The 22,389-nt window shown below is 39.9% G+C and overlaps 1 protein-coding gene across 1 annotated transcript; it reads right to left on the minus strand.

Annotated features, from left to right (window-relative positions):
* Positions 1 to 554: 554 nt before the first annotated feature.
* CCDC174 (coiled-coil domain containing 174) lies at positions 555 to 13,051 on the minus strand. Its single transcript, XM_014946906.1, has 11 exons — positions 12,955 to 13,051; positions 11,498 to 11,602; positions 10,501 to 10,601; positions 9,535 to 9,593; positions 8,248 to 8,428; positions 6,934 to 7,029; positions 5,374 to 5,510; positions 4,879 to 4,973; positions 4,490 to 4,637; positions 3,318 to 3,452; positions 555 to 1,572 (listed from the first exon to the last, which is right to left on the minus strand). The coding sequence occupies exons 1-11, from the start codon at positions 12,994 to 12,996 to the stop codon at positions 779 to 781; spliced, it is 1,893 nt and encodes a 630-aa protein (XP_014802392.1). The 5' UTR covers positions 12,997 to 13,051; the 3' UTR covers positions 555 to 778.
* Between the last annotated feature and the right edge of the window lie 9,338 nt (positions 13,052 to 22,389).

Below are 22,389 nucleotides of genomic sequence, written 5' to 3' on the forward strand. Positions count from 1 at the left end.
CACAGGTTTTTGGAAAAAAGTATTAAATAAAATAAGCCATAAATACAACAGATGATGCAAGAAAAATGCACTTGGAGAATTATGAGAGCATTTTCTAAACCAGTAAGACAGTCATTTCGAGTGTCCAGACATTTCCTTTAGTGATGTGTTTATTCTTAGTCTAACCATTATTATTTATTGATTCCTGCAATGCCTCTCTCCACTCCAATTTGCTTCACAGAATTATGAGTTAGATACAGACCTCAGGAATGCAGAAGCCATTATGACCATGTGAACCACCACTGTTCACTAGATAATATTCTGCACTTCCTAAAGGCAGGAGATTAAGTAGGTAACAAATTTCCTAAACCCCTTCTGTATTTAGCAGCAGAGGGCCAGCCATTTCAGTATTGTTTCTACAGATATCACTGATCTTGTAGTACCTCCAAACCAGAAGCTACTAGGGAGTGACAGAGTAAAGGAAGAGTTCTTTTCAAAGAAAGCTATTAATATACCCTAAAGTTCAGATGTAACTGGCAAAGACTTAAAATGAAATATACACTAAACTAAGTAAGTACGTACCACCATGTCCTGGTTTTAATAAAGAGGAAAAATAAAAGAACCAACAGGGCAAAACTACAGCTGTGATGTAAAACAGCTTAGGTCTTCAGGACATTTATTTTGATCTACTTACAGAACCTTTTTTTTTTCCCAGATGTGGAAAAATAATATTCCTGACAAGAAGATAATTCTGTTTCAGTTGTTTAAATCACGCTTCTGGCTTATCCTTTTGCTCAGTTCAAGTCACTTGTCTGTAGTAAGACAGCATATCATCTAAACTTTGGTAAAGTGGTTCCTGATTCTGAGCATCACTGCTGTTGGTCTGCGCTGAAGGTTCCACGTCTTGAGCACTGCAGCCACAGGCCTGCACTCCTGGTGGTCCATCTTGGGCGCTGCAGCCACAGGCCTCCTGCACCACTCCTGGTGGCCCATCTTGGCCGCCGTAGCCATAAGCCTGCATTGGAAATGGTGTGTCATGAGCGCTGTAGCCATACGCGTGCATGGGTGGCATCATGCCTTGAGCGCCGTAGCCGTAAGGCTGCATGGGAAAGGGCATTTCATGAGTGTTATAGCCATAAGCTGGCATTGATGACAGCACATCTTGACCACCATAGCCGTAAGCCCGCATTGACGGCGGCACAACTTGAGCACCGTAGCCATATGCCTCTGCTGATGGCAGCGTATCCTCATCATCGCTGCTGTCATCCTCCGCTGATGATGGCACATCTTGAGTGTCACTGCCACGGGCCTTTGTTGATGCCGACTCATCTTGAATATTGCTGTTGTAAGCCTGCCCTGACGGTGGCACACCTTCAGTGCTGCTGCCGTTGGCCTGCGCTGATGGCATCTCTTGCTTTTGTGCTGTCTCTGTCTCCAGTTTTTCAGAGGATGTTTCAGGACTGTTCAAATTCTGGTTTCTGTAATTATCATCTTTCTTTTGTCCCATAAAATAATCAGAAGGTGGTGCAAATTCTGGATCTCGCTCATCTCTGAGTTCTTCCTGTTTCTTTGCCCATTGTCCAAACATCAATTCTGTTAGAAACAGGGAAAATGATAGATTGAATATAGATTTCAGGGTCTGAAGATCAGTCAGAAAGGAAGGAAAACAAATTAGCAAACACAGAATTTGCAGCTGTGAAAAGCCATTTGAAGTTACTTTTCCATCTAGTACTAGATTGCTGGCTCAGCTGACAGTCCACTTTTTTTACAGAAATGCAGGAATGAAAGCACTGAACATTATAGATAACCACCATCCCCTATACAACTCATCCCCGTCACTTCAAAATCTTTTAACAATGTGGTCATTGGTTATGAAAAATGACTAACTAGTTAGGGGTAAATCAAAATACAAACCAATCAATGCATTAAGAGCTTGGCTATTAGAAAGCGAAGATGATGAGATTATCTCTAGTAGGCACAGGCAAAAACCAGAATAACTTCTTTATTTCAACAGAAATGGTAGATATTCTTGTTACTATGGCAGCTGCTGATTTCCAATTAAAAATAGTTCTGAAGTACTACAATGGAATGACATCTCAAAATCACCACTCTTGAAAAGCTATCCTCAAAACATGCTCCGAAGATGTCCCCCAAACATACTCTCCAAAACAATTAAAATTATTTTCAGTATTCATTTCTACCAAGACTTTTGTAGAAAATTTTGATACATAAGGGCTACACATTTGTCTGATGTAGCAAAACAGAGCCCAAATCAGAGCAGGGCTTCTTCCTTTGCTTTAGCAAAAATACAAAAAACCCCAAAATAGTCAGGAGGAAAGCATTTAAGAGTGAGGAGCTTTGCTCATCCCTTCTTATACTAATTTAGATTCTTGTGTACATTTATGTTCAGTGAACCACAGTTATTCTACTTCACATTTTAGAGTAAGCTGTTGTCTACTTTGGCTGTAGTATTCGTTGTATAGCACAGAGCTGCTTGAGTGTCAGTCAGATACCAGGTTTTCTTAGAGGCAGGAAAAAAACCCCAGTATTGGGGAGGATAAAGATTTAACAGAGAGGACCTGAAAGTTTTGGGTTTTATTGGAACCACAAAGTTTCCCCTCACAATGATGTTCATTAACTGAACACAAAGAGAGTAAGTAAAACGGAAGTAAAATGAAGCCGGAAATATCAGTATTGCACAGAATAGGAATGTTGCTCTTACAGGAGCACAAAAGAAGGTGGATACTATGTGCTTTGCCTATTCCTTGTTTGCTTTTACTTAGAAGTCATGAATCAGACCACAAGAATGTGCATGAGCACAGATAACTGGTGGAGAATGAGTTAATGGTTTGGGAAGGATCTGGAAGACAGCCATCACTTGATGTTGTGACAAGGAAGATGCTTCACGATGGGACACTGGCATTGAAGTGGTCTCTATTGCATCACTTTTTAGTAATGTCCTGTACCCATTTCAGTGTAATACATCCTGCCATCACATAGCATGAACTACAGGAATACATCAAGAAAAGATCACGTTGAATGACAGTAAATCTTATGAGCTATGAAATTTGTCATTCTGTCAACCTCTCTGGATCATCCAGAAATAGAATAACTCATACTGAAGAAAAAATTATGGGGACATTATAGGAGCTACTGGCACTAAGGGCATGCCTCATCAATCACTGCACTGGACACTAGATAGCCATCAGTACAAAGGGGGAAAGTAATTGCTTCTCAGTCTTTCCATACTTAGTCACAAAATAGAAATGAAATTGGCAGCATGCACTCTGCTAACTGGAAACATTCCAAACAATGTTTCTGAATCTGCATTTCCTTACCTTTGCCTTTATCCCACTCTCGGACATAAGGCACACCAGGCTTTGTATCCCTTCTCTCCTGGATGACAACCTCGACCTTTCTACTCGCTGTAGTAACTCTCGGAGCTTCCGGTTCTTCGGTATCACCTTTCAACTCTGTTACAGAAAGAGATAGTAGTTTTTGTTAGTAATGGGATAAAATCTACGTGAAATTCATAGAAGGAATAGGATGCAACAGTTATTTGCATTTATAGAGCTCATACTAACGATCTAATTTCATTCTAATAATAAAATGCATCTAAGTGGGGAGGGTTTTTTTTTTTAATTACTGCATGACCTCAATAAGATAATGGATAAGTCAGATAATCAGGAAGCATATCTACCAAGAAACACTTCATTAACTTTGTAGTTGTATCAAAAAGACTGCTAAAAATCTATTGCCGAATAACCCAAAAAGGAATGTCCTGTTGTTATAATAAGAGCATTTGTGTTGTTAAAATAAGAGCATTAGTGTGTTATCTCCATTTCGTTTACAGGAGAAAACAATTTGCATTCTCATTCTTCTGAACAACAGTAACAGCACTGGCACATTACTGTTCTTCATTTCCAGAACACTTCACAGTTGATCACTTGCATAGAATTCTGACACAGCGAAATATTAGCTACTTTTACAGTGGGAGACAGTACAAGTTGACTAGCAGTGTCACAGGGGAGACAGCACAGAAATGGGATCAGAACTCAAATTCATCATCCTAAATCCTAAAGTCAGTTGTACGTCCCATTTACAGACTGCACTGAAACTGTAGGAGTGTATGTTATATGATACCAAAATTAACTTGTTACTTCTTTTTATTTTACTTCATCTTCAAAAAATAAAAAGCCAGGAAAATTTCAGCAGCTCTAACCTCAACCTGCATAATTAACCTACATAATTCCTGCTGTCAGGTGCGAGTCAAAAAAAGCCTACAATCTACATATCACATTTCTACCTGCATTATTAAGCTATTTCTGGCATGATTTTATATCTACACACAATTATATGAACTCTCACTCTCTTAACAGTTATACTGATTGTATATATAGAATACATAATACCAACATATTGAATGTCCAAACCTAAATCACAGTATGCCTATCCATCCAATACAAGATGAAATAGCAAGTATTTAACTTAAAAAGGTGGCAGATCATACCTCCATTCTCCAATTTGTCTGCCTCTTCCTCTAATCCAGCTTCCCTTAACTTCTTAATCTTCCGTGCTCGAAGTTTAGACAGTCTTGCATCTAGAGCTGCCTTCCTTTTTTCTTTTAACTGTTCACGTTTAGTTCTCTGATCAAGTGTCTTAACAGCAAAGAAGAACATGAATTAATCTTCCTTTGTTATTATAATGAACTACATACCTTCCTTCACTAAACAACTCAAAACAATCCTCATGAAGTACAACATTTCAACACGGAAGAAGAGGCCAAATTTCTTTGGAGTTAGCTGCAGGCATCACCTAGTATAAGACTTTTACAACCAAAGACAGTGACCACTGAAATTGGGATGCTCTCATACCCCAATCTGCTCTTTAACCTCATACCTGCTCTCTCAGCATATCCAGTGTTGCCCGTTGTTTATTCCTAAGTTCTTTGTCACGAGAAAAGGCAAAGTAACCAACACCAAGCTGCCTAGCCTCTGAAAAGAAGAAAATAAATAAATTTAAGTTACATCAGTTTATAATTGACAATAATTACAAGCACCATGCACCCTGCTTTCAGGCACTGAATTACTCCCAACAACATAAACCACATTAGCTTTAGATGGCTAAAATGGGCTTGTTTTAGATGAGGCCTTAAGTGAAGCTTCCTGACAGAGAGAACAGGAGGATGCAATGAAATTTGAAAAAAAAAAAAAGAAATTTAAGGAAAAATAGATCTAGATTTATGTTCTGGTAATTTGAATGGTTATTAAACATGTGGCTTAACACCTCTCTACACTTTGCTGTATCGGCACAAGAAGTAACTTTCCCTTGCTTCCTCTAAAACCAATCTCTTTGGTGATATAAAGATAAGTAATATAAAGTATGTAAGTATACCATTTTCTCGAATGTCCTCATAATGTATGGGTCCCATGGGTTTTCTGAGGGCTTCTTCTTCTTCTTTTTCCCACTGCTGCCTCTGAAGTTCTCTTCTCATATCTTCAGATAGCAGAGTATTCCCATCAAGGCCTTGTCTAATTGAAAAAAAAAAAGAAAAAGTTAGGGATTACAGAGCAGAATTTACCAGCTTTCAGTAACAAACAGTGACAGTGTGATTGGATCTGATCCACTGTTGCAGGTTTTACAAAACTTAGATCACTGCAGGCACCATTTAGTGATGCAGCAGCATTAATGACTACAGTGGTACACAGTAAAGACAGAAATACAAAACTCTCTCTGAAGCAAGGTACTAGAACAACGTTATTAAAATACAAAATCATATAATTTCTTACAGACTTTTTGAAATCATTATCAAATCACAGAATGGGAGATGAAATAATCACTTTTATTGGCATCTGTTGGGGTGCTAGCAACCACATATAGAAACATTTCAAATTTAACGTAAGAAGATGCAAAAAGCTAGCCATTAATTTACCCTAGAAGTCCATGCCAAATATTAATAACCAATATGGGAAATATTTTTGTGTTCCCAAAAAAACCAGCAGGACCTTTTTCTTTTATTATCTAGCTAAAGCCGGTTTTGCTGACCAACTGTCATCTATATCAATGCAGAGACTGCAGTTTCAAAGCACCCATTTCTCCATCTTACATTTAAAATACAGAGAACACACTAATGACTTGTTAATGTGAAAGAAAATGTCATATCAGCAATGGCTCAGTTGCAGTGCTTTTAGATTATTTTCTGAAAACAATTCTCAGTGCTGCCATAATAATTTGAACAAAAGAGCTGTTAAACATCTGTTTAACAGAAGAGCAAAAACAAACAAATGGAGATCTAACAAATTCACTTTGAATGCCATGATGAATTTGGAATTGCTAAAAGATTATAATCAGTTTCCAGGTGAGACAGAATCAGGAATCACTTCTCTGGCAGGTTTTGGAAGGTACAATAAAATACAATTTCCATACAAAAACCATGGTTTTAAAAGATGCATCAAATATCTGAGAGACTACTAAGTCAATTTATTAGAACTCTTCTCTGCAAGTTATGCTCCGTCAGTGAGGTTTTAGATTTGGTCGGCATTTACATCAAAGAGTGTGCTGCCTTATTAGTTTATTAAAAATTTTGTTTTGACTTTTATTTGATATCCATGGCCTCCATTCTGTTGCAATTTAAAACCAATGCACCACGTATTTCAAATGGTGAACTGCCAGGAAGAAATACCCTGGATTTCCAGAAGCCCTGGAATACTACATGAATATATGTAATTAATACCAAATTAAATCACAGTCATGTACAACTGCTCTGCAGCTACTCCCTCTATTTTTTAAGGCACAGTGTAGTAACCAGCAGAAGTCAGTGTAAAGAGAAAGCAGTAGTATCAATAATTCCGGATTGAGAATAGGATAACAAGGAAAGCCTCTCTCCCTTCTCATTAAAAATAAAAGTATGTTAAATATTGCAAGGAACATGCACTTCCATTAGAGAAAACACACTTTTTCCCTTGAAGTTCCTGATCCATTTTAAGTAGACTTGGCAAATCCTTCTTCATACAGCGTCTAGATCGGCCCAAGAAATCAACATAATCAACCCTGTAATGAAAGCAAAGGAAATTTGATGTAGAACTTCTATTTGCAGATTTAGAGAACTCTTAACCCAAAGACAGAAGCAGTGACACATTCCAAAGAGTATCTGTCACCTGTCAGTCTCTCCAGGTGTGATAGTTTCTTCTACCTTTCAATTAACAGGCTCACAGGTTAAAAGGACACATTCTGACAGGGCATATGACAGTTTTATCACCTACATTTCCTCAATCTCCCTGGGAGCCGGCTGTTTGCCTTGGCAATAAAATGGTGTAAAAAAATGTTCAAAAGTTACGCTGTCATGTAGTTTTCACACCAAAATAAAACTGAGCCCAGTACTTGCTTCCCATGGTGAAAATAATGATGCGGCATTGACTTCTTGCAGATATGAAATTGCCACAATATATTTCAATTATCAGTCTAAAGCTCATTTAGAATCGGCTGATAGTGTTCATTCAACTGGCATAACAAAAGCTGACTAAAATGCAAGCAAAATGTTCCTTTGAAGCACATATTGCGCTTCTCATTCAACTCTTTATAGTACTGAACACTTAATTTACAGTTGTCGAAAAAGCTGTTAAGAGCTATACTATTGTCCTGTAATGCCAGGAAGTTCTTTAGCATCAAGCTGCCTCAATTATCCCATTCTAAAGAATTAATATTACATCTGAAAAAGTATGACTGGTGATCTAGTTCCCAAAACCCAAACTTTTAAAGATCTGTGCATTTAGTAAGTTAAGTATTTTACATAATTTCTAAGGATACTTAAAGCTAAGTATATACTCAATGCCCTTTTGTTATTACAATGTAACATCAGTAGGGAAAAAAAGGCTGCATTCCTCCAGTAAACGTAACTAGACATAACTAAAGATCACTGCAGAAAAATGAGTATTATGCTAGCATCCAAATATCCTCATTAGGATATGACCTCACTGAGATGGACAATACGTTAATAATAATACGAATCACTGATGTAAGATGTGATAGAAAAGCACCACATGAACAGTAAAATGTATCAGTTTAAATTCCTGACACTTTACGGTGATGAGAGAACAAAGCAGCTTGAGCCCATTGCTCATTCATAGTTTCATCTTGTATTGCAGCAAGAGGCTGGTAACGGGTGTATCCACCTTTCCAACCCTGCAGTCTGCTGGTACTCTGCTGGATTATTTTCTCATGCAACTGTCAGGAAACACGGGACAGCTTAGCCCAAACAGCAGTACAAACCATTCTTCATCTGGGTCCTCAGGTGGTGGTATGTCCATTTCAGGTTGAGTTTCTTCATCATCTGTGTCTTTTTCTGAAGTCTTTCTCGCAGCTTCGCTCCGATACAGTTCCTGTACTTCGTGTTGTTTGTCTATGATCTTCTGAGTGAAATCCACTAGGTACAAATCCTCAGTTTCTTCATCTAAGGCAGAAAATCGATTCTTAGAGAACAGCCATGAAAAGAAAAGGACTGAGCACAAAATCAATACAAAATAGCCACAATCAGCTTTTCAGCTGCCAGCGATGCTCTTGACCACACTACTGGAGAATACTTAAATCTCATTCAGTGCCAAACAAACTTGGAGCTGTAAATTGGCTCCACAGTGATAACCTCTATTTCTGAATAGAACTTTCAGGGGTATTTTAAAGCAATTAGTAACTTGTGTGCAATACAGAAGAGGTTACAGTCTTTGCACTAAAATATTCTCTGCTCATTATTTCAGAAATAGAGGGTTTGTTATATAACAGTTCAAATACTTTTTTGATGCTTAACATTTGGTGTTTGCAGTAGTTAAGCTGTCACTAGAGTACTTTTCTAAAAAGTAAAGAAATGTGGGGTTCATGGGGACAAAGATGGGCACTAGGAAAGAAAACATTAGAGATTAATCGCAGGGAGATTTGGATTCTATTTTAATGAATACTTCTTGCAAGGGTAGTTCTCTCACTGAATGAGTGAGAGAATTCTAATCTGTTCCTTTCTTCTCTAACCCTACTAGCTGCATGACTAGTATTCACACATGGACCAGCCAGACTCCCCTCCTGCTCATCTTTTCTTCATAAAGGCCCAAGAATTAGAATGCAGGACAGAACATCAGCAATGCAATCCAAAGACTGCATAATGGAGAATAAATTAATTTTGTTTTTCTAAGATTCTGTATTGAAGAACCAGAATATATTCCACCCATTTAATGAACGAGTGAGTGAAACAAGCCAATAGTGCTTCACTAGGACAGGCTGTCCTTCAAAAAGTAATTTTATTTTCTCTAGTACCTATATTTTTCTCCCTTTCAAAACAGAATAACCCATGTCACTCACTTTGTAAAGTAATCACAGAAAAAAATTTACCATGCAAGATGAAAAGCAGGGAACTTACAGTGCAGCTGCTATAAATCACCAGATCGTCAGAAATACCAACTTTTAGGGTGATCTTTAGAATTATATATATATATACACACACACTCTCTCATATATTTTTATATATATATATTTTATATATAGAAATTAATTATTTAGACTAGTTTTGTTCACCTGGAAAGTCGCCTTTTGTCATTTTCTCATACAGCTTTGCTTTTTCTTCTAGTTTCTTCCTGAAAGAGGGAAAAAACCCCTATGTTGCAATTCCACCAATTCCAAATGACCAATTAAATCTTGGGTAAATGGAACAGGAAAGTACCAGAAGTGCTTGAAATGTTTATGCCTGGGTTTTGTTCTGAACCTTAACTGACATTTCTGAAGATACATATATATCTGGTTCCAGAGTTTATACTGAAAATAATTTTAGTGACATTACAGAATTAATCTTAAGTGTAATTCGTCAAGTAGGCATGAACACGATGTAACAAGTATTCCATCTCTATCTAACTACTACAGTCTGTCAGACAAATACTGGAAGAAGCCAGACCATTATTTGCAGGTATGAGATACTGAAATACTGGTTTACAGAAGGAAAAAAGAAAAAAAGAAAAAAAAGAAAGCGATAACATGGAGCTACATTTAATCTTAGAAACTGAAGATAAACCTTAGCTGTTTTCTGCAATGGTAGAAGACAATTTTGAAGAGCAAAGAACTGCCTACAGAAACACAGCAAACACCTTATAAATTGCATTTTCAACATTTATCTTATTGTACAACTAATCCATTTAGAAGATCAGGTAAATCTTGCAAAAAAGTGAGTCATTTTCTGTCAAGTCCAAGAAACATTTTGCTATAAAATTCTAACGTATTGCTGCTCTTTTAACTCTAAAGATGACTTTTAAAAAGCAGTAACCTGACAGACAGCTACGATAACGCGAGGGCAGATATCCCTAGAGCATGAGACTGCCGGGATGCGCTTTGTATGTCACCAGTGAAGAGCACAGAACTCATGCTGCTCTTACTGGTTGGTCTAATGAGAACCGCTGGTTCAAAACATGCATAACTTGCTTTATGTGCTCTTCTGAACACTGAAAAACAAATTCCACAAAGCATTCCTTTCTTACAGAGCCTAAGAGTTACCTTGATTTATCTAATATATGCTCCTCTTCTGTCTTTTGCTCAACGTCCTTCTCGGCTCGATTTGCAACTCCTGCATTTTGTTTGCTCCAGATGCTTGGTTTCTGCGCAGTACAATTTTATAACAACAAATACATAAATAAATAAAAATACTGAAACGATAAAGATTTAAAATATTTCTACTTCATGATCCAAACTTTGCAAATCAATCATGAAAGACTTTGTAAAGAACATCTTAAACATGTTTCACTTGAGACTACTGTGCTGTAGAATGCAGCAGGTATGTCCAAAAACTACACAGATGGTGGTATGATACAGTAGTTAAGGACAGTTAAACCCCCCCAAAAACCACTCAGAAATCAGACAAAATCTATTCTGGCAAAGATGTCAAGGTTAAAAAAAATAATAAAGCCAATCTTGCTGATTACTAAATAACAAAGCTACAAATTGTTTCTACTCTCTATTACCTTCATTTTAGATATAAAATACAATCAGTTTGCCTATTTACAGCGTAACACTGTAAATGCTGCATATTCTTCAGATATGGCAGCAATACTCTATTCTGCTCCTAGAAAGCTACAGAATGAATAGAAAACAATGTGCAGTAAACTGAGAGAAGAGTGTGTATGCATTAGTATACACTGCGATACAGAGGAACAGATAGCAGAGCATTTATGAGTGTCTCAACCTCCACCTGAAAGAGAAGCATACAAAATCCTGGAGAAAAAAAAGAAACTCCTTTTCCTACAGTTACAAAAGCTGTGGCTCTCCAGGGAGCGAAGATTAAGCGGTGATTTAAACAGGCATAAGCACGTGATAAGTTTTCAGCTGTGCACAAGAATCTCACCTGGAAATGAAATTTAAAGAACATCCTCATCATGTAGATTTTACCTATGATTAGTAACATAGCTCTGAGTATTTATTGATTTAGATTTGAATATGATCTTCCTTACTTTAAGGAGAAAGAATGACAAAAACAACAATGGAAAAATATTTCTACCTTATTAGAAGCTTTGGGCTTTGCAAAGATGCCAGCATCTTTCAATAGCTTTTCCTTCTTGAATTCCTCTTGCTTTCGGAAGAGTTCTGCTTTGAGATCTACCAGCTATATCAACAGCAAAATAAACAAATAAACAACCAAGACATATCAGGTGCAAATACATCAGTGACTGCAATAAAATAATAACTGTAATTTTAGTAAAACAGTGTGGCATTTAAAGTTATATGTGCATTTAATTGCATCGTTATGTGGAACATCAAAGCACTGATCCGATCACAAAGATTACCTAAGTTTATAGCAATATGCAATATACAATATACAAAAAAATCACAGAATGCAAATTATCATTAAGGATTTAAAAAAAAACAAAGATATCCTTGATCCTTTGATAGATATTGGGAATAAGGACTAATGAAATAACAGTACCAAATTTGAAAATAAAACTTGAGACAGGATTTGATTCATTATCTTATGGTTAGAAAAGAATTGATAGAAGTTTGCTTGGTTTTCTACTAATTTATTAACTGTTACATAGTTTTAGTTTTCGTTCTTTTAAAAATTTCTTTATAGAAAATATGCAAGTAGCATTGCCACCTCTGACCAATGCCCATCTCATCTTTCATTTCAGGGGTATTGTCTTGAAATTACATTAAAAAAAGCCTAGTCTGGAGGAGGATGCTGGGTCACCTCCCCTGCCAGTCCTACAGAAGACAAACGTCACAGATGGACATTGATCAGGAAAGTGGAAGACTTTACTATTAATATTTGCCCCAAACACTACAGCATTTGCTTATCAGGTCCCTGTAACAATGAAGCAGATTTTTGTAAATTAAGCCTTTTCTTCCCCCCTGAATGCTTAGAAGTGACCATCCAAAAGAATTCAATGTTAATTGTTTTATATACAACAACTCCCACTTTACATTAACTGTTTATTTGGGAAAACGCCGTGTTTGGCAGCAGCCCCTTGTTCACCGACGACTGGAGAGCAGGGAGACCAGCACCTCCCCGTCCCTGGGGGTCGAGTTAATTTGCCAAGACACAGACCTCCTTCTAATTAGAAAAAAAAAATCCGGAGATCAACTCCCGTTTCCCTCTCCTGCCTTAATTTTATCATTACGTGAGGGACGGGGGCAAATTCAGGGCTGGCACACTCAGACTGTGAGCGCGGGGCTAAGTTACAACAGGACGGTTAAAGTCAGCATTTCCTTCAATGAGTGCGCGTTTCCGCGGCTGGGGTTAAGGCGAGGGGCAGAAGCCGGGCCCCCTCTCTGCTGTTTTTCCCCCCTGGAAGCGGCTCGGCCACAGCCCGCACGGCCCGCGCCCGCTGGGCCGCCCGTGGCTATACCGGGCCCGTCTGGCCGCCCCCACACCCTCCTAAGCCGAGCGACAGGCCCTCCCGCACAGGCGGAGGAGCTTGTTTTGCTTCTTCCCGGCCGCGGTCAGGCTCGCTCACTCACCGAGGAGGCGGCCACGTCCAGTGGCTTCTTCCTCCGGTCCATGGCGGCCTCCCCTCCGCCGGTAACCACCCGGGCCGGCCGCCTTCTTCCCCGCTTTGCGGCCTTACCGTAAAGCGCAGCGGAGGCGAGGCGCTATTGCGACAGCGCCCGTAAGGGCAGGCGGGCCATTCCCCGCCGCCATGTTGGGGAGGTCAGGGGAGGGTGGACGGGTAGGGGCGGGGCGCGGGAGCTTGCCTGGCTGTGCCCCGGTTGTGTGGGACAGTAAGGGTTTCTGGCAGGTAGAGGCCAAATTCTTTAGGTCCCCTCTTGGAAATGGCCACATATGGCCTGGGGACTGGAGGTGCTGCTTCTAGTGAGGGTGGTGTGGGGTCGTCTGGGGCTGCTGTGCTGGGAGGTGGCCACTGTGGCCGGAAATGAAATAGGGCTTGGCCAGCCCAGGGCTGGAGTTGAAGCTGAATGAAGAAGTGGTTGAAATATGGTATTAACAGGAAAAAAAAATAAAAATCTCTGTCCTGGCTTTGTTGATACGTGAGTGCCAGGGAGATGAAACCTGAAATGCTGCCTGGAGCAGGAGACAGCCATGTCCTTCCAACAGTAGGCTGAGTTTAGCCCTGTGACCATTGTCCCCTGGGCTGCCTTGTTGAAGCCATAGACTTGGGATGAAGTGCTGTGGCTTTCCTGCTGTCCTTGGCCCTCTGCCTGCATGGATCTGTGCTGTGGGAGGTGGGAGTTGATAAGCCACAGCATTGCAGGACTGGCAAGCATCGTCCATAGTACCCAAATATAAACCCACCTACATGTACTGGAGCCAGCTCTGTAACCTCATGTTGCATCATGTGTATAGTTTTGACGTTTAGCTGTCAGAGCTGCTCCAAGGACTTTCACTGAGACAGTTTCACAAAGTTGAAAATAGATGATTTATTGAAGCGTCAGATATAACAGATTCAGAATTGCCCTTAGCTGCACTAACACTAATGTATGATGATAGTGCTAGGAAAATAAATGGTATCCTGGCTATTCTTCACCAAGAGCTGAAGGCACATTTCTTACCAAGAAGGTGTCCCTGTCTTGGTGGAGGAAGAGGAGCATCGCCTGCCTCTTCTAGCTCTCTAGTCTCCTCTCTCCCTGAGAGATGCTTTTCTCATTATCCTTTATATCCTAACCTTACCTGTTGCCCCTCCTGGGGTGACGCTTAACATGATTTGGGTGGAGACTCAGGTACTATAGTCATATATGTTTAGCATGTCCTTCTTTAAGCTCATATTTAGAGGTGTAAACTTTAATATTAATCTCACAGATAATCGAGCAAAAGGTCCCACTCTGGACATTCTGACCTTCAAGATTCTGTGCTGAAACCATTAATCTGCTTGTTCCTGCAATCTTTAGCCAAAGCAGGACCATCCTGTCACTGCAAGACTCTGTCCTTCAGCTGCTTCTCTCTTCCACTTTGACTTTGTGGATCACCACCCACAAGGTTCACATAAAAGATAAGCGGACACCAGCGTTTTTAACCTCTTATGTACCATTCCCACACCTCAGAGAAGAGCGCAGGTGGAGCGAGGCTCAGTGTTTTACTTATACAGGGTAGCTCATCGCATCCTTTATCATAATTCAAATTCACAGTGATTCTGAAGATCATAATTAAGTGTATTTGCAAGAGGAAGCTGCCTTTCACTTGTCTTTATTAAAGTGGAAAAATATAAGGTGCTCCGATGTTGTTGCTTGGCAATGTGACAGCTGATAGAGGCGTCAGATAGAGTTCTTTTGATTTTTGAAATGTGTTGCTTTTGTGTTTGAGAAGCTGGGTCAGGCTGGTGTTTAAAGAGTTTATGGACACAAAATCGGGAATCTGAGAGAGATACTCAGTTGCTACATAAGCTACACCTGTATTCCAGGGCTTATGAAGTGTACAATTCTGAAAGAGCAATTTGTGGCCCTACCGGAGCTGACTTGCTTTTGGCTTATTAAAAGGAGAAGAGAAAATGGTGAGAGACAACAGATACAGAAAAGCCCAGGTCATACCAGAGCCATAAGGTTTACTATTTTAATCTGCAGTGAAAGACGAGAAATGAGCATTACTGAAAAATAGGACAAAGGAGTGAAAACATCTGTGCTGTTCTAATTAAATCTCACTTCAACAAATCATGTGTTGTTGCTTGTTCAAACCTCACCTAGCGACAACATTGAAAAACCAGCCCAAATGCAGCCCAGGGTTGATTCTGACTTAATAATTCCCATCTTTTTTTGGGGAGGCAGTGTCTGTGTGAGGGCAAGTTTCCCCCCTGAAGTGCACTAATTCTTCTCCACGTTGCTCACATTTTACATTACAGCAATAGGACTCACTTGCTCACCCATAAGGGTTTCTAGTGCTGTAACTGTTGAGCACTTGTAGGAGCTCAGGAGTATTTTTACCTTGAGATTCCCATAACATGAAGTGTTCCTGAAGAGCCGATAGTCAGACTCGGTCCTATATAACTCCTTGTAACTGCAGGTGCAAAAACGGGTCAAGAAATCTTGGTCTCTTGAAAACTTGGCCTGTGAAATATAATGGCCACTGGATAAGCTTCATGTCTGAGGCTCTGGGATAGGAACGATACGTGACTGGTTTTAGGAATGTAACACTAGACAGCTGTGGAGGTACTTCAATACTGCTTTCTGTTTTCTGACTGAAAAGAAAAATGATACAAATGCTGAATCTATTCAGGCTACTAATCTGGAAGCCACTTTTTCACCTGTCTGTCATCTCTCCCCTTCAGATGCCTGAAACCAGACCTTTGCTTGCGGGATTCCTTATTCCATGGCACTGCCTAAGCCCCTGTAAGGCTGCTTGCAGCTCCTTACTGCATTCTGTCCTTGATGTATTTTTCCCCTATGACCTGCCCGTATCTCTTAGCAAACTGCTTGCTATATCAGCCTAATTTCAATTCCTAGCAGCATTTTTCTTCTTTACAAGCAAATTGACCCTGTCTTGTAATGTTAGAAGCATGTTCTCCTTTATCACATTTACAAACCTGTTTTTTTAAAAATATTTTTATTTCCTATCTTCTTCCTTCACTGTTTGGTTTTATATTTACCTGTTTGCACCATGCTGAAACAGCACTCTTTCTGTTTTGGGTATTGCATAAAATAGCTCAGTATTGTCTCAGCAGCCATCTATGTATCAGGTGTTGCTTGGATAGTCTGAGGGGATATGTGAAGATGGAACGAGGCCCTGGAGGTGTCAGCACCTCTCTTAAAATGTTCCTTTCTGGTTGAGGTTGAGATGCATGACCAGGATTGAAAGGAAAAGTGGTGCTACTGAGTAGGATGCGGAAAAAAGAATTAATCTTAGAAATTGCAAGCTAGTTCCTGTTGTTCCTGTGAGCGAAGATCGCAGAGCTGGCATTTCTGCACTTGTAAGAAACAGTAGTTTATTTTGTGTGTAGCAAAGATCTGGCTACACATGCCTGAATCGGGAATGAGTCAATCAGTGTCACTGACGCAGTATATAACTGGTCTGGTGCTATGAGATAACCTTTTACTCATGTTATCTCTCAGTTAACATCAGCAGGACCTGCAGGCAGTGACAAAAGCAGACCTGGACAGAGGGGAGCACCACGCTCGCTGGAGCTGAGGGGTTGCTGTGTGTGCTGTCGTGCTCCCCTCGGTGTGGGATTTGGCGCTCGAGTGCGCATCCAGACAGATGGCTTTCGGAGCACTTTGTAAACATCAGTTCAGTAGTCTTGTATTTACGGTCTAAGAACTGACAAGCTTTCACACATACGGTTCCCTCAGAAAGGCTCTATGTCGACTCTAACCTGTGGAAGGCTGTTCTGGCATTTTTTTCTTTAATCCAGCCCACAGGCATTCATAAAATGCCAGTGAGGGAGGGGGAGCTGAAATAAGAACATTTCCAAGTTGTGAAGCAAAATCAGCTTAACTTAAAGAAATGAGGTGAGGAAGTGGGGGGGAAATCTGTCTTTGTGTGTATAGTACAGACTCGGTGTGGCTGTGCTATGCTTATTTCTTATCAGGAATCTGTGAAAGCTGTATAAACTACTGTGTCTGATCTCAGACTGCTGATAGCCCTGAATTCCTGGGGAGTAATTGATTCAGCACTTCTCATTAGTATGCTGCTCATTTTAGCATGAGGCCTAATTGTGTTTACTTCCACAAAGCTGCATCAACACAAAAAAGCTTGTTTATTATTTTTGAGGAAGATGGGGGATTGCAGTGAATTGTTCTAAGGGGATTTTGTATGAAACGGTGGTGTTTTAGCATCTCATGAGATTGGTGAGAGATGCTGCACAAACTTGAAATTAATCAGTTGCTACACTTTGGTGTGGACTTCTGCACACTGCAACCAAAACTAGACTTATAGGAGCCCAAAAACAAATTGCAATGTTTGGGGGATTTGCTGTTCTGAGACTGATTCTCTTATCACTGACACTAAGGTTTCATCCTACCAGAAGGCTTTGATGTTCTATCTTACTTTCTTCATCTTAGCTTTAAGATGAAATAAAACTGTGGGCAAATAAGAGCTGGACATTTTGTGAGATAAGCCTTAGTGCTAGTGCAATGTGTCCTCACACACTTTCATAGCCACTCAAAGCAATTTATCCATGTTTCTCTGGGGGTGGAGAAATTCCGTCTGGCTTTCTTTTTTCTTTTTTTGTTTTCAGGCTCTTCATCTCAGAAGTTATCATATGAGGGAATAATCAACATATACATTTTTAAAACAGGGCAATTTTTTTTTTTTTTTGCCTTCTATAGTTTGCATATTCTTAATTGGCTAGAATATGAGTTTGTTGAATTTGTTAAAGACTTAGTGTGTATGAGGCCACAAGCAAAAAGGTTTGCTAACTGATTCTTGCAACATGAGAGATCCAGAAGTGTTTCTTTCCTTCACAGCAAAGATTACATCTCTTCCCAAGATAAAGCATCTCTTCCCAGCATAGCTTTTTTTACTTCCTTCTGTATATTTTCCTAAAGGCACCTGAAGCACACCCTAGGTTTTTGTATTTTAGCATTGCATTTTACAGAAGCGTTGAATAGCTCCAGCAAAAACCCCAAGCCCCTTTGGTCAAAAGTCTTCATGGACACTATGAATATTTTTTTTTGCAGGAAGACTAAAAGTTAAAATCATTTGGGCGTGTAATTAGCAGGTGTGCAAGTTAGGAGAAAAAAATTGTATTTCTTTGATAAATGCTTGAGTTATTTTGGATGATCCTAGGCAGAAAGTCAAAACAAGAAGTGGTGCATAATAATAGTGTTTGTAACCTCTTTTTGGCATGCATGTGGCTCTCCTTCTTTTTTTTCCCTCTTGGGTCACAAGCTGCAGTGCCAGGCTGCTTTTGTGCTACCTTATTTTTGCTTGCGAACTACAAAATGGGCACAGAGAGAAATCTGATGGTGTCTTAACATTAAATTGAAGTGAGATCTAAAGTAGCTGGGCCCTGTTCTATAGGAACCTGTATTTTATGTACAGTTTTATAATGCACTTTGAAATCATGTCTTGTGTCAACAGTATTGTTCTCTCTTCTCTCTTTGTGTGTGTTATGAGAGAGGGAGCACTGTTATGTGTTATTTGTGTGGGAACTGTAGTTCCTCTGAAATACAGCTAGAAGATAGGGATTCCCTAAGATCATCCAATAACTTAGATCAGAAATAGGCTTAATGCCATCTTACAACAGAATCTGTAGGAGGGACATAGCTATTGCAACTGGAATTAGCTTAGAAATCTGTTATTGATAGCCACGATTTTTTCAGTATGCATTTCAGCAAGCCTTGATGAAAATGACCCTTCCTCTTTTGGGGGGCATGTGTGCATGTTCTTAAGTCTGACGGGTGTAAGGAAAAATTGAGTACCAGTTCAGAAGCTGAATAGGTTTCTCGCTATTTTCCTGTACTAGAGGATGTAAATACATACATTTTCTAAACTGGAGATGTAAGAAGTGAGCAAGTTCCAAAGAAAACTGGTCTATCAATTACATAGGGGGGCAGTTGTGGATATTTTCATCCTCTGAACAGGATGAACGCTAAGTTGTTGGACTACATTGTGTTGTGAATGCATTGTTGTCTGTGGTTTCTGTGCGGCTGCCATAAAAGACAAACATGCCCTTTAAAGAATTGCTCAGCTCCTTGAGATTTACCCATTCATCTGTCCATCCTTCTCTCACCATCTGTTTCTTTCACTGTGGACATGCGAAGTTGCTTCATCCCTGCAGCAAAATGCAGCCTAGATGGTTCACAATCAGGCTTTTGCATGAAGCAGAGTTTCAAGCACGGATGGACTTGCCTCTCCATCAAGGTGTAGCCCTATAAAGAAGCTGGGTTTTGTATTCCAGCCACACATCTGCAAACTCCTTCAAGACACTACAGGCTTGTGTTTCTTTGTCTCTAGGTCTGGGATGCCGGGCTGGAGGAAGAGCCTTCGTTTTTGTCTGCAGAGAATGCAAGACAGAGGTAAGGCAAGAGGGGAATACAACAGTGGAGGGGGAGACTATAATCTAGAGGATGCTAATGAGAAGACGTTGGGCTCCTTTTTCTACTTATTGAAATTGCTGAAGTTGCAGGATCTGTCCCAGAACTTGTGGCTTCTTATTTAAAGGAACAAAAGCACAATGTACCTTTCTCATTAGAAAGCATATTTTTAACTTGAAATCTGTTCGTCTTCCAAAATACTGGTCGAGATCTCCATGAGGATGTTGTTAGTGAATGCACGCCTGTTTGCTTACAGCCCTGTCCAAACCTGGCCTAGCAAATACAGCTGTTACAGTGGTCAAGTTGTGTCTATCAAAAGGCATCTACCAGAGCATAACAGCCAGCAACTTTAAAGCTTACATACCTATTTTACACTTTGATTTTCTTCTTTTAAAGAAAACACTGGGCTATTGATTGTGTCAGGCAGATAGAAACATGCTTATTGCAGCTGTAACTTTCCAAAGAGGCTACTTTCCAGCTTTGAGTTTAAACCCTGTTATTTACGTTCATTTAGTGTCAGGGTGATGATGTGAGCTGTATTTATATCACCTTCACTGCTTGTGAAATGCTTCTGTTTATGTCCCACTGTTTGAGCTGAATAATTTTAAACCAGCAGGCTCATAGCAGCAAATTCAGTTTTTCTGACATGGTGGCAGGAATCTGGGTCCTGTGGCACATTGCTCCACTACTTTGGAGGAGGGGGGATAATTTATATTTACTAGTCGTAGCACAATATCATTGAATTACTGTTGGTGCTTTTCAAACATATATTGAATGGTGTCATTAGAGTGTGAACCGAGTGGGATTTCAGTTCAATACAAAGCAGCGTGTTTTCTTTTCCCTTAGAACCACAAAAATCTAGCCTGAGGTTTCTCATTTGTCTTTTCAGGCTGGAAATGCCAAAGAATATGTCTGTTTTTTAAAAAAAAAAAAAAAAGTGTGTGTATATATATTTAAAAAAATATATATCTTTGTTCTGTTTGTTATCAATGATCCTTAAATTGCACTTTGAGATGCAGCCATGAAGACATCCCTTCTGCATTCTTTCTGTTTATGGAGGGTCTAGTTCTTGACACAAAGCAGAAGATTGCCTGGCATAATTGAGAAAATTTTGTCTCCATGTGTGATTTCCTGATGCATAGGAATGATTAAATCTGCATATTTGGGCAGGACATATCTCTGACTTATGATCATTTTTACCTTGAGACATCAGGAGAGATTTAAATCAGCATAATTGCATATGGAGTTTCTCTACCATATGGGCATTGGTTACCTAGCAGTCATCTACCATATGCCTATGTAGATGGCTAAATGGCAGTTATGATCAATTTATTAAGAGAAAAAAACTATATATTCCTTCTCTGATATTCTGGTAGTGAAAAACTGTCGTTAGATGTTTAGAATCAAGGGACTTCCCCTCTCCCTTTCTCTCGCTGTAGCTCAAAGCCTTGATCCGTTCTAGTTTGGGTTCCTCTCTATTTTCAAGAGTTAGATTTACCTGCAATAAAGTGTTCTTTCACTGTCCATCATCCCATCAATTACCCCCAAACCATGAAGTGGGGGAGGTAAGTTGTCTTTCTGGAAAAAGTAGTTGAGCATCATGCATGTTTGAAGAGATGCTCTAGAGGCTGTCTAGCAAAATCTTGCCCAGGAAAAGAGATAGCAGCATCTAAGGAAGAAAGGGACAGCTGCTGATGGCTCGCTCCCAGCTTCCCTCTGCAGCAATGTCACAGAGGTGAGTCACTCATGCTGGTAACGGGATCTCAACGCGGTAGATGGCAGTACGAGACTGTTATTACAGCCACGTAGCTAATATCTCAGTGGTAGCAGGAGCACTTAGCAGAGGTTGCCTTACATAAACGAGCGTCTTCCCCTGCAGTTCCCTGTCATCTCTCCAGCATTTGAGGAGCAAATTGGTTTCTTCTTCCCATTGCCCCAGTCTTGTACATGTGAAGTTAGATGAGAAATAAGACAAGTGAAGAAGCCAGAACTGCAAGCAGAGCTGACCCTGGATTTCAGGCTGCCACTCCAAATTCTGCATGAGTTTGTGGGACTCAAGTTTTGGCTTCTGCTTTGGCCAGCTCTCTGAAGTAAGAGTTGGACAAGTGCTTGTATGCGCAAGCGAGTAGCATGAGCATAGCAGCTGTCACCCTTTCAAACTCACAGCTGACAATGGCTTTGCTACGGATAAGACCAATGTAAGGAATTCTCCAAAGGGGCTGTTAGCTTTGCAGGGGCACCAAGACACACACCCTAAGGAAATCCACATTTCTTTTGCTTGAGTGATCCCTGTCCTGTTGTTGAGCAGGAATCCAGCCCCCGGGACAGGCTTCCTAATACAAAGCTTACTTAAAATAGAAGCCCAGAAGGCACTGAAGTGTTGCTATATGTATCACAAAAGAAAGCTTAGAGTGATTATAGATGTTATTTTAGAAATAATTGAGAAAAGAAGTATCGAGTCTCTGTACATACAGAGAACTTGAAAGTGTGTGTGGCACTGCTGCCATTAGTCAAATATAGACAAGTGGAATGAGAACTAGAATAATATTTCAAAATGAATAACTACATCAGGCAAAAGTCCAATGATTGCTTTATTAAAGCCTTGATGAGTGCCAAGCAACTCCTCAGCTATACCAAGGAGCTGTACAAAATGTAAATTCCAGTACTTTATGAAGCACTACAGGAAGGAGCCTACTCTACAGGGAACTGAAGGGGGCTTACAGTTTTTAACTCTTGCCCACAGTACTTGTTTCCTTACCAGCTAGTTTGGGAGAGATCAGAACAGTGAAATGGCAATTACTATCTTTTCCCATCCCCCTTGAATGTACATGCAAAAATACAGAGCATTTCTACTAAGACCAACAGTCAATATCAGTGATTTGCAACTGTCTTTCCTCCTTCTCTGATCTGAAATAGACTATAGTCATTAATGTGTTACTGACAGCTGGAGCTGGGTCACAATGAGGAGGATGA

The sequence above is a fragment of the Calidris pugnax genome, unplaced genomic scaffold (genome assembly GCF_001431845.1).
Source record: "Calidris pugnax isolate Ruff unplaced genomic scaffold, ASM143184v1 scaffold81, whole genome shotgun sequence".
In the NCBI taxonomy this organism is placed as follows: Eukaryota; Metazoa; Chordata; class Aves; order Charadriiformes; family Scolopacidae; genus Calidris; species Calidris pugnax.

Excerpts from the sequence above, each read along its gene's own strand:
- CCDC174 (XM_014946906.1), bottom strand. The coding sequence starts at position 12,996 with ATGGACCGGAGGAAGAAGCCACTGGACGTGGCCGCCTCCTCG. Across the intron at positions 8,429-9,534 it reads GACAAAAGGCGACTTTCCAG|ATGAAGAAACTGAGGATTTG; the intron begins GTGAACAAAACT and ends TTTCTGCCTTAG. Across the intron at positions 7,030-8,247 it reads GAGGACCCAGATGAAGAATG|GGTTGATTATGTTGATTTCT; the intron begins GTTTGTACTGCT and ends CTTTCATTACAG.